Source organism: Gadus morhua, chromosome 20 (genome assembly GCF_902167405.1).
Source record: "Gadus morhua chromosome 20, gadMor3.0, whole genome shotgun sequence".
In the NCBI taxonomy this organism is placed as follows: domain Eukaryota; kingdom Metazoa; phylum Chordata; class Actinopteri; order Gadiformes; family Gadidae; genus Gadus; species Gadus morhua.
In genome coordinates this window covers 7,670,457-7,683,828 of record NC_044067.1, presented here as the reverse complement: position 1 = coordinate 7,683,828, position 13,372 = coordinate 7,670,457, and the positions used below count along the sequence as shown (strand labels likewise).

General features: G+C 46.7%; 1 protein-coding gene across 1 annotated transcript in view; it reads right to left on the bottom strand.

Annotated features, from left to right (window-relative positions):
- Positions 1-13,372, bottom strand: part of xpo4 (exportin 4) — a 32,705-nt gene that overhangs the window by 9,230 nt on the left and 10,103 nt on the right. Inside the window, exons 8-14 of the mRNA XM_030344048.1 lie at positions 11,086-11,198; positions 5,061-5,218; positions 1,901-2,075; positions 1,367-1,543; positions 980-1,122; positions 700-845; positions 249-426 (exon numbers count right to left, since the gene is read on the bottom strand). Of these exons, the coding sequence (XP_030199908.1) occupies positions 249-426; positions 700-845; positions 980-1,122; positions 1,367-1,543; positions 1,901-2,075; positions 5,061-5,218; positions 11,086-11,198 (1,090 nt within the window). The remainder of the gene's footprint in view (positions 1-248; positions 427-699; positions 846-979; positions 1,123-1,366; positions 1,544-1,900; positions 2,076-5,060; positions 5,219-11,085; positions 11,199-13,372) is intronic.

Here is a 13,372-nt window from a genome sequence, read left to right as displayed (position 1 = left end):
GATACACCTCAACCATACTGCACCACCATACTGACAACTGCTCTCTACCAAACCAATGATATGATGATGCACCTCTACCATAATGCACCAGAAACTATATCATGCCTCACAACAACAACAAGAACAAAACACAAAGATACTACAATACACAGGATCAAAACGACCCAACCCTAAAAAACAAGACTCCCCCCCCCCCCCCCCCCCTCGACCCACCCCCAGTCGGAGGGAGGCGCGTGGCGCCCACCTACCTGACCACGGTGTCGGTGCGGTCGAAGCCGGGTATGGAGGAGGCCTTCTCCCCCGGGGACCCCATGATCTGGAGGGTGGTGTTGATGTCCACCTCCGTGGAGTGGCTGATGGAGAAGTCCATCACCTCGGCCGGGATCAGAGGGGTCTCCCCCTGGGGGTCGTCGGCCAACAGGCACCCTGGGGAGAGGGAGAGGTAGAGGACCGTGAGACCGACTGTGGGGGGGATTGGCAGGATGTATAGGCAGTTTATACGTCTCTCAAACGGGGGCAGGGAGAGCTGGGACAGATTGATAAGTACAGGTGGTGTATACACATGTAGGTAGGAGCAGGGAGGATTAGGACAGATCGATAAGTACGGGGAGTGTCGACACAGGTAGGGGGGAGCAGGGAGGATGAGACACGCTGGCGTGACAGGTGCCTGTTCCAGTGCCCGGCCCCAAGGCTACTCACCGGAGACGAGCAGCAGCCAGTGGATGTCTTCGTAGAGGTCGTCCAGGACCTTGCGGTCCACGGTGGCGGGGTCGCTGGCGGCCATCAGGTGCTGCTGGGTCCTCTGGAGCTGGCCGTGGAGCCGCGTCACCCGGTCCTCCAGCAGGCTGCAGGGGTCAGAGGTCAGAGGTCGAGCCAAGGACACCGTGATGTCGTACGGACGGTGGAAAAAGGCAGACGGCGGAATAGTGGTGTTGGGAGATTGTGACGGCGGTCTTGGCTGAGGTTCCGGCGCGGGTACCTTGTGAGCAGGGGGATGCAGTGGTCGGCAGCGACCCGGCCCAGTGTACCGATGCTGGCCAGCTGGTCTGAGAACAGCTCCCTGTCGTCCTCTTGGATCTCGTGGATCTCCTCGTCCTCGGTAGAGGTCACGCCGTTGCCCGACTGGAGGTGGTGGAGGACAGAAAAAAGAAAGAAAGGACAAACCTTGAATACCACCAACTAAACACGTGTTCAGTATGCCTAGCATCATTTTAACATTCCTCATCGTCATTGATTGATCTGAATCATGTGTAGAAAGGGTAAGTCATAGGACAAATATACAACAATTGTGGTGAGGGTTACCCTGTGTGTGTGTGTGTGTGTGTGTGTGTGTGTGTGTGTGTGTGTGTGTGTGTGTGTGACGAACCAGGTTGCGTGTGCCATCGGGCGCGGCCAGGTGACACTGGATGTAGCCGTTGAACACCTGCACGGCCGACTGGACGAAGCAGCCTCGAGGGAAGTGCTCGTCATCCTGGACCAGAGTTAGCCACGCCTCCAACAGCCTGTCATAGGCCTCCATGTACACCATGTCGTCCTTATCCAACTGAGGGGGCGGGAGAGACAGCGAGAGTCAGAATAAGAGAGAGCAAAAACAATAAAGAGGGAAGGAGAGGAGAGGAAAGAGGGAAGAGAAGGGGGAGAGGGAAGGAGAGGGAGAGAGGAGACCGGGTGAGAGGAGACGGAAAGAGGGGAAGAGTAGGATAAGAAGACAGGGTAAGAGTAAGAGTTAGGAGTGAGAGAGCGAGAGTGAAGGAAGAGTAACGAGGGAGAGAGAAAATCTTTCGAAGGTACAGCCTCCTGGGCCATTCCACCAAACAAAAACTCATTACTGTTTGAGGGACACATAATAAACGGTGTTGAATGTCAGTGTGAGCAGTGCGTTGCTGGGTGTAGAACCCACCACCTCCTCCAGGGCGGCGCTGCGTCCGAAGGAGCAGGTGAGCAGCGTGAGGCAGTTGATGAAGGAGGTGAAGAGGTCGCTAGGCAACGCCGTGAGCACGCTCCGGGGGAACATGGAGATCATGTTGGAGATGATGTTGGAGATGCCCACTGCTTCAGAGTCCTCCATCTCAATCCTGCATTAAAGACACACACATAGAGGACAAATACAACGTTTGGTTTACAATACTAGCCTATCATTGAGCAGACACTCTGACACATTAAAGTGGTAACCGAGACGATCCACATTTCGTTTGCTTAAGTAGTTCATACACAAACTTGATGAAGTGGGATTATGTTGCAGTAGACCCGCCATACCCTCTCTGGTGGAAAAACCACTGCTGGTGGATGGAAAACTTTGTTCTTTTGAATGTTTGGCGGGAATGACGCCACCGACACCAAGTTTGTAACATTCTTAATACTGCAAATGCCAAACTAAGAATGGGCCAGAGGCTCAATCACCATTGTGTAACTTCATTCGGCAATAGATTAGTTACTTAACTGACATTTATGTAAATACAATCGTCACGATTGCCACTTTAAGGAGCGGGTAGAGGTTGGAAGATGTTAACTAAAGGCTGCCTACTACGATTAAGCTGCAGACATCTGCATCCATGTCTCAGCTGTACCACATGGCTGTGTTCAAAACGCTCTCCTGCCAATCCCAATCAGGTGGGGTTCAATTGACAGCAGAGATCCTCCTGCCCCCCACATGGTTTCCTGATGAGGCAACTGGAAACACACTCCAAATATAGCAGATGACATAGAGGTCCCTGCTCATGCTAGAAACACACATGCTGTCCACTGTGTGTGTGTGTGTGTGTGTGTGTGTGTGTGTGTGTGTGTGTGTGTGTGTGTGTGTGTGTGTGTGTGTGTGTGTGTGTGTGTGTGTGTGTGTGTGTGTGTGTGTGTCAGACATAATTATTAACATAGTTGATCCCAGCCCCTTTCTTTTAGATCAGGTTCAATTCCACTCATTCCACTTCCACTGTGTGCATGCATGCATGCACACACCCCACACACACACACACACACACACACACACACACAAAACTGGAAACTGGCGGCTTCCCTGTGCACACAAATAACAGACAGCTGTGCGCTCCATAGCGATGGCGTTACGTGGCGATGGAAACAAACTCCAGGAACCTCTCAGACGCCCCCCAGACCCCAGGCAGACGCAGAGGGAAGCGTCCCCTGCTCTTTACCGCTGGAGGTCTGGACCCCCTAAGACCCTACGGCTGGTTTAAGAGTTCGGCTGATGGCCACTCCAAAAATAACCAAGCTGTGGGATGGAGGTTAGGGAGAGGTCTGAGGGGATTTCGACTTCACCTCACCGGGGCATGCCTCCTGCCAACACACATTAGAATGCAGTGACCGTGCAACGTTTCTTTTTGTAGACCGACATTGCCGGAACCATTTCGCAGATGCGTATTAGTCTGGAACCGCTGGGTTCACTGCAGATATCGAACAGACTCGAGCTATCATGCTGTAACCCGCAGAGACAGTTGGTCATTTTGAACTTTGACCAACGTTCTTTGGGGGGGAAATATAAACGTCCAGTTTGTCTAATACTGTCCCGATAGCGGATTCAACAGACCATTTCACATCAGCCGCAGCCATCTTGGTCGTTTATTTCATGACAGTCATTGTATCAGACCCGACCCATATAAGATAAACGGGTGTGATTAGCTTTATCAGGGCCAGGTAGGCTGGAGATCTGATGAACAGGACAGGGGAAGCATCTGCCGGAGCAATTAAACATGAGCTCAGCTCGCAGATTCTTCACACTTGAATTGACCCCTCACAGGATTAATTGAGTGTCATCCTAGCTTATCTTCAGTCTGAATCTTTAGAAACAGCTCTTAAGAAAGCTCTGTGTAACAGGGTTCAGAGACCTGCTGTCAGGTGTTAGTTTCAGCCTTGCACTGATTTCGTGTCTGCTTTGTTACTTAAGACTTTCAGCCCCAAGCTTCGAGCCAAAGGCATCCCAGGGCCCTAACTCTTACTGGATGACATGAAGCTGAATCCACTGTAGGTTACTTTGGATAGAAGTGTCTTCCAAACGACAAAACATTAAATACATCAGCAGATGATTGACTCCTATAGCATTGGCTTCATTGTTCATAAAGTGAGGCCAAAGATATACAAGGAGGCAGTGTTGAGTGTCTGTGGCTCAGCCTGACAGAGAAACCGAGTGTCTTACAAGCTGTCAATATGTTTTAGCGGCTTCTTGAAATACAGTTCAGCACTTCAGTTTAGCTTTCTCCTAATACCTTAATGCATTTGTTTAATTTTACCTCTCAAATGTTTCCATGTGATTCTTGTTCTTCCCGTCTCATTACCCTCTATGAAGCACTTTGTGTTGCCACTTTGCACGAAAAGCGCTCTATAAATAAAGCTTGATTTTTTTACTGTATATATATATACACCGGGCAGACCTTCTACTATCTGAACCAGGAAGTTCTGGTTCAGTTGCTGGTTAGAGCACCGTCTTGACATTAAGTGGCATATAGAGTTTCCCCTCGCTGTGAAATCTAAATATTTATTCACACCATCACAGGGACTCTGGTATCATGGTGTCGCTGGCATTACAATGACGCAGGGATGAGTACTGCGTAGACTCAACAAGCAATTACCCCCTGTAAATAACACAGAAGAGCCCCTCCCCCCCCCCCCCCCCCCCCCCCCATGTTCTCTCTGTTTCCCAGACATCCTTGAAGAGCGTAAACATCTCCTGAAGGATAGCCGTGCTGTTAGCCCATGTTGCCTTTACCAGCTCTGCCATCTCAGTTATAAACTCTACTTACACACTACTCACCGTTGCTTTTATACAACGTTCTGGAAGAAAGCCTCTCTTCTCCCCACCCACAACCCCACATTTGGGTTTAGTGGACACAGTACTTGTGCACAATGAGTAACGGTGACAAAAATAAGACTTATTATCAACGTGTAAAAATAGCATTGAAGTACAAATAGCAATAAAAACAATCCAGATTTGGCGTTGGCGTTGGTCTCGAGCTCATTTCAGAGTCATCATTTAGGCCGTACTTTCGCTCCCAGCTAGTATATTGAGCGACGTAGATGTGTCATTCCAGACTGCTTCCAGCTGCTGTACCAACCCGTTGATCATGCTGAGCAGCCCCTCCACCAGGTGGGCCAGGTAGGACACCTGGGCACTCTCGTCGGGGAAGACGGGCCCGTGCATGGAGGCCAGCTGGGCCAGGCACTGCAGCGAGTCCTGGGCCATGTCCGAGTCCTCCCGGATCTTCCTGTGCACCTGGAGGGACCAGAGAGACACATTGTAGTGGGTTAGGGGGGAGGGGTGGGTGGGATGAAAGGGTCTGGGTTTGATCCCGCAAGCAACGATCTGTCCATCGCCAGGCAACCTCGAGCCAAGTTGCCCTAATCCCTCCATGCCCTTTTAAGGCTTGTGTCTGAATGCAGTTTCACCTCAAGTCATTTTATGTAAAAGTGTCTGCTAAAAGGACTGAACCTAAATAGTAAAGGGAACAGGAGGTTTGCAACAGGTGCGCAGTAGGAAACCAGTGTGTCAGCAAGGAAAAGTAAGTGTCGTTTTCAGAAAAGAAGTTGACTCAACTTACACACACACACACACACACACACACACAAGACCAGACTTTTAAATCAACAATTTGAAACACCTTTTTAATACTACTTGGAACACAATTGTAGATTTTAATAATATTGCACGACCCAGCATCTTATAGATAAGTGACAAAAAATATGGAAATAAATTAATACAGGTATACACATGTATTTGTATTGTTATTTGTTCCAAGTCAGTCCGTTTATCTCTGCTTGATGACAACAGAAGTTCCCTCATGCGCATGAAGTTATTGCGCCTGAGCAGTAGTCAACACAGCTTGTGGTCAATATATATATACATAAGTGTTTGACATGAATTTGTTAAATAATAAACCTATATCATTTATAGTATACTGATGGTAGCCAAAAGAGCAGGTTTGTCTAGTAGTCGGGTCGTTTTAGCCAAAAGTCTGAGAAATGCTTTGACAAAAGTTCAGAGAAATGTCTGAGTAGTCAAATAGAAAGAAAGACAGACAGACATGAACACAAAGCCATTCAAGAACAAAGCCAGAATGTAGTAGCAATACTAACTTCATACTGAACGTTCACACGTGGAAGTTTACACTCACCGGTGTATGGACTCTCAACACATTGAGGGTCAAATAGCCGCAGCGGTTATCCTGATCCCCAGTTCTTCTCAATCAAACCCAGAGCGATCGAGAGAAAATACAATAATTTCTGGCATCGAGTCGATAGTGCTCAGAGGTCACGCCAGCAATGGAGGAACCATCATCAAAGATAAGGGACCACCGGCAAACACATACACCAACTCACAAACAACCACGGACACATTAGCCCAACCCTTTCAATCAGGCCATCATAACACGTGCAAGATGGAGGGGGGAGGAGGGAGAGAGAGAGAGAGAGAGAAAAACCAGCAGAACTCAACTGGAAGGTGGAGAGTAATAGAGAGGACAGAAGGGTAGATGGTGATAGAGTGATGGTAAGAGAGAGACTGAGAGATAGAGCTTCGGAAGTCAGCTGACAACCACGCTTGCTATGTCCCTCGCCCAAAGAGAGAAAGACATGCAGGGGAGTGTGTTTTATTGTTATAGAGGGCTACTTGAATCAAAACAAGGCCCGACAAAGCTCTGCCAGAGAGAGAGCGAGAGAGAGACCCGTCACCCATGTGTAGTAGAGGCTTGTAAAAATCCTATGTGTTTAGTATTTTACCGAACAATACATAAGTGAGCTCAAACTATCACATATAAAAGGAATTGCTGCTATAAACAAGAACATACAACAACACGTGTGCTAAACACTACTGGACAGGATATAAAGCCATGGAGTGATTGAAAAAGGGTCAAAGACTGATAGAGCAGGTGAGGCCGATGGAGTGATAAATGGAGGGTTAGAGTGGTAGAGTGAGAGAGAGAGATAGTGATAGAGAAGGAGAGACAATAACAGTGTATTTATAGAAGTCTATAACAATGCCTGGTGTCCTATTCCACAGAGACTCATCAGCATCATGCCTCAACTTATTGTTCCTCTCCATCTCTCCCTGTAAATTGCATACCACTCTCGCCCTCTTTCACCCAGCGTATCACAAACCCATCTCTCTCACTATTTAGATACCTCTCTCCTTCACTATATATTACATACATCTCTCTCCTCCGAACTCTCGCTCATTATATATTACATACCTCTCTCCCCCGTACTCTCTCAATATATATTACATCCATCCCTCTTCCCCAATCTCTCGCTCACTATATATTAAACACTTCTCTCTCCCTGTACATTACATACCTCTCGACTCCCCCCCACCTTTCTCTCTCTCTGTATTACACAGCTCTCTCGCCCCATCTCTCTCCCTGTATATCACATAACTCACTCCCTCCCACCCTCTTTACGTTGCATACCTCTCTGTCTCCGCCACGTGTGCTTAGTTCTTTGTTTTTGTGGTAGCACAATGACAGTTATAAGATCAACCAAAGAACAGTCCAGAGTGAGTGTGTGTAATTAGAGGGTGATTGGGTGATTTGGATCAACAGAGCGAGAGAAAGGCTAACAAACAAAGTGTTTGGTGTCCAGATGACAGACCTATGGTTCTGGAAGAACCACACATCATCTGGTCGAGAACAGAAAACCATTAAGTACAGAGTTCTCTAGGCTAGAACCAGTGAAGAACCATCTAGATCTGTACCAGCCACTACAGAATCATCAGAACCAGGACTGGCGGGTGATAAACACGGAAGACCAGTACATAGTGTACAACTCTAAATGTATAGTATCAACTTGTCCGTCGCCCTCATGGCCTCTTTCTCTTTCTCGCTCTACCTCACTCCCTCCGTGTCCCTTTCTCCCTCTGTCCATGTCTCTCCATCATATTCATCACTCTTTCTCTTTTCCTTTCTGTCATCTACAATAAAACGTAATTGTTTCCAAAGCACTTTACAATGCAAAAATCAAGCAAAGACTTATGCAATGCAATCATTTAATAAAACCAAATCCTGTGTGTGTGCGTGTGTGTGTTTCAGTGTTGTTAACTAGGGTCAATATTCAGGTTCAGGTTCTAATCCGGCAACGGGTCTACCGTAAACACACACACACACAAAACATACACACACACAGTCACAGACACACACACACAGGCAGGCAGACTAATCGCACCCACACACACAGCTGAAGGGCTAGAGAGACAACAGCTGAGACATCAGAGCAACCCTCAAAATAGAGCACAAACACACGCACATTCTCACATACGCACACATTTACACAAACACACACAAACGCCAAAAAACATTCACATAATACCGCCCGCAAACCAGTGTTTGACACACACACACACACACACACACACACACACACACACACACACACACACACACACACACACACACACACACACACACACACACACACACACACACACACACACACACACACACACACACGAACAGCTGAGTCGATTGCAGGGTCAGAGGCTAACAGGCCAGCAAGGATGAATGGTGAGGACGACAAGGAGACAAATCACACACACACACACACACACACACACAGACACACACACACACACACTGATTTCTCTGGATAAGTTCTGAGAGCAGCCAGCTGCCAACACAGTGACAGGACAGACTTCTATACTAACACATACACAACATACTCCCTCCATACTCCATTCATACTCTAAATTTTCCTCTATACTACAAACATACTCACAGTCCCTCATACCCAAACTAATGAAGTAGGCTAGACAATTGCTCCGTTAGTTTATACTCCAAAAGTCTGTATTACTGACAGTTATACCATCATTAAACATACTAAGGCAAGGCAAGTTACGCTCTTCCCAAACTACTCTATTTATACCCTAACCTACTGGTGTATAACATACGATTTCAGTCCTCCTAAATACTCTCTTAAACTTGCTGAAGTATGTATATCCAGATTTATACTACCTCAATCTACTGAGCCATAAAGTAACTAGGTGTTACCAGGATAACTAATACTAACCACTAGTTATAGCCCAGGAACCAGGATAACTACCCACCTTATCCATACACACAAACACACCTCAGTATAAACACCACGCAACATACACACTTGTATGACTCAAACTCAATCATACTCAAAGACATAAAGCACAAGTGTGTGACTTTTCAGCAGTAAATGCCATGATATCACTCCAAACTATAAACAGTGCAAAACAGTTAACAGAGAGAGTTAATTAGAACGTTAAACTGTGTATCTTAGAAACAGCTGCATCAAGCATGTGTTGCGCAGTTCAAGCCAACCACTGAAGTAACCACTACTATCAGTGCTCAGACACCCTCATCACCATTTATACACTAGTATATATACATCTTGCATAAAATATATATTGCTTCTATAAACTAGAGCAAAGGTCTGAAGTCATGTTTAAATAACGTCATTCTAGATCAGCCATATTCCTCTTTTGTCTTCTGTACCCCCAAAAGCCCCATCAGTATAGGTTTATGACCCTATCAGCCACGCCAACCAAAAAAGAAGAATACCTTTACAATTTTTTAGCAATATGATTAATTTAGTGGCCGAGGCTTTTAAAAATGGGGGAAGCTCAGACAAAACCCTAAAAGGTAGTGCACGCCGCCTACCCCTATCTTGGTATCTTACACAACTGCATTAGACAACCTCAAGACCTCCAGTCAGAGACAGACGGCCGGTCATCCTACACTATGTACACTACAGAAGTCATCCTACACCCGTTCAGCACTCATAAAACCAGGCCAACCATTGCAGTGGATGGCTTGGCGTCAGGCTACACTATGACACTGTGACGTCTAATAAAACACAAATAAAAAGCACAAATAAAAACACTCATAAAAGACCATTAACAAACACACAGACGGCTTCTGGCGGTACAAAATCTATCAAGCAAAACACATTACAGCCCCTGAGCCACAGAGCCAGACACATGATGATAAAGTTCAGATCAATAGTGCAGCGTTTGGCATTTGGAAGTGAGGTCAGTGGACCCTTATTTGGCAGCAAGAAGGATGGAGGCCAGATCTTTGGAGTACTATTTGGCAGGGATAGATGTTGATGTGAGGAGAAGTGACCGGTTTGTTCCAACCTTCTCATCCTCCCTGCCGGCCAAGCCGCCTGCGTTTCCTCTTAAAATACACAACGGCGTGTAAAAATACACAATAAGCAGTATAAATATACACCAACGCCAGCATGAAAACACAGTCACTTTTACGAGCTGCAAGGGAAGAAAACAAAAGCAGCCTGCTATAAAAAATATATAACTTCACTTAATGGCTGCATGGTGAGAACGGCAAATTAAAATCCCTCAAGACCTTAATAAGACTAGAAAGTGAGTCATCAAAAAGTCGTATCATCGGGTTCAATCATCCAGTTAATTTTTTTGTCTGTGTGTTTTGCATAGATCACACTATCACTCTCACACTATGGATACAAACTTTTGAAATACATTAGACCGACACCAGTGATGGAAAATTCCCACTGCAGGTTGGAAATAAAATCTTTTCTTAATGACTGGTCATGGACAATACACACAAAAGAAGGCTGGATAAAAAACATTTAGGATAGCTGCATAGATAAATGTATAGATGCATGGTGGACGGACAGATTCATGGAGTGATAGACAGACACTGGAAAAATAACATAGGCGGGCATCTGTTAAGAACCTGTGGATGCTGCCGACAATAGACCGACATGTATACAGACAGACTGGTAGAAAGCGAGACAGACCGACAAGTAGGTATGCAGACAGGTATTAATAACTACAGTTAGGTACAGAAAAAAAGACAAACGTGTGAGTAGGTAGGAACACAGACACACTGGTGGGAAGTAGGTACACAGACAGAAGGGCAGGTAGGTAGGAACACAGAGAGATGGGTAGGAACACAGAGAGATTGGTAGGCAGTTAGGTACACAGACTGATGGGTATGCATGCAGGTAAGAACACAGAGATTGGTAGGTAGGTAGGTAGGTAGGTAGGTAGGTAAACAGACAGCTGGGCAGGTAGGTAGGTATATAGGGAGATGTGTAGGTTGGTAGGTCCACTGACAGATATGCAAGTAGGTAGGTAGGTCTTACTGTGAAGAAGAGGTCCATGACCCGGGTGTCCAGAAGGGCTTCCCTCCACGACTCGGTCGGCTTCAGGGTGACGTTCTGCGTGGACTCCAGCATGGCCATGTAGTGTCTGCCTAGTGCACCACGCAGCATGGAGTTAAAGGCTACTGGGAGGAGGTGGAGACACGCTAACACACACACACACCGCAGGGTTAAAGGCTACAGGAGGAGGTGGAGACACGCTAACACACACACACACACACACACACACACACACACACACACACACACACACACACACACACACACACACACACACACACACACACACACACACACACACACACACACACACACACACACACACACACAGCAGTTTTAAAGGCTACAGGAGGAGGTGGAGACACTAGAGACCCGCTAAACCACACACACACACACACACACACATCACAGGGTTAAAGGCTAAAGGAGGAGACACGCTAAACCACACACACACACACGCACGCATGCACACACGCCACCAGTAGGTAGAGGAGGAGACCTAGCCCATACACATGCCTCAAACACACACCACTAGTACACACGTCGCACAGACACACCCCTAGCACTTACATAGACATACACATAGACACACACGCCTAGCACATGCCTAGCACACATTTCTCCCACACAACCATGCAAAAGACACAGAAAGCCGTCACAAACCACTTACTCTCTTCCTTTCAGTGTGACTCGTTCTCTCTCTCTTCTTATGCTCCGATGTGGCTGCCGGTTCTGTCACTACTTTGAAACCTCCATCTCTTGTTCCCTCTTTTTTTCTCCTCCCCCCCCCCTCGTTCCTCTGCCTCCCTCCAGGTTCGTCACTATACAACACAGAACATTTATATCCTCTCTCTCTCTCTCTCTCTCTCTCTCTCTCTCTCTCTCTCTCTCTCTCTCTCTCTCTCTCTCTCTCTCTCTCTCTCTCTCTCTCTCTCTCTCTCTCTCTCTCTCTCTCTCTCTCTCTCTCTCTCTCTCTCTCTCGTCTCCTGCACTGTAAGGACTAGAGGTCTCTCTCTCTCTCCCCCCCTTCTCTTTGTTTTCCACACCAGAAAGACTGTGGTCTCTAGTGTCTGCCTTCCAACTTACTTGACACACGCACACACACATACACACAAACACACACTCTCTCTTTCTCGGCCTGCCTGCCTGTCTGTCTGACTGTCCCCCCCACTCTCTACCTCTCTTTCCTTGTCCTCTTGTTCACCCCTCTTGCTCCCACTGCATATATTCTCTGTATTCCTCTCATTCAGTCTCCCTCCCTCCCTCTCCCTATTGTGAGGAAATGTCTCTCAATGTTTGGTAAATTCACACACTGTTTAAATCCCTTTTTTTTTTTTTTTTAAGCTCAGCTCTTAAAATTGCCTTGCCCACTCTCGATCTCCCTTTCTCTATCCACACACTCTTCACTACACCCTGCTCTCACTCAGACTTCAAGACTCCTTCCAGACCCACAGCCCTCCCTCTAGCCCTCTTAGCCAATCACATCTGTCCTGCTTTCGCCTTGACCACTCAAGGGAGAGTGAGAGCGAGAGACAGACAGACCAAGCGAGAGAGACAAGACACACGCAATAACACAAAACTGCCTCCACACATGCAGACAATCACTGCAGCTTATTCTAACACACACATTCAGGAATGTGTATCAAAGTCTTCGTCTGAAAGACATGCAGAGGCCAATCATTCCACTGACCAGGGAAGGCAAACACATGTGCACGCACACACACACACCCCCCCCTTTGCCACACTAAAGTCATCACTTGAACTGCTCTCTGTCACGGTGTGTGTGTGTTTTAAATGGTCCAACTGAATGAAGGACTATGTGTGGACTAAGTGTGTGTGTAAGAATTTGTCCAAAGGATTTAAATTTCATAAACGTTTGAAGTTCTTTGAAACAACCCAGGGATGAGGACGACATATTGAGAGAAAGAAAGAAGATATTTAAAACACGCTCAGTGGAAATAAGTGAATGAAAGACAGAAGTTGGGCACACACACGCACACACACACACAGACACACACACAGCTTCCTTTGAACATGTGCCAGCTTTATGTGCAAGAAATTGTGCCTGTTTCACGTCTGTCTTTCATTCACGCACAAACCTTTCTGAATTGTTAGATTGTGTCTGTGTGTTACAGTTTCACATTTCCCTGGACAGTTTCAGAATAATTACACTATGTAAACTAGAACCGTGCTAATTTCTGAATCTGAAGAACCACATTCATCCTGGCCAGGATGATCATCAGCTTCCCTTACAGAGCAGCACTCCAGA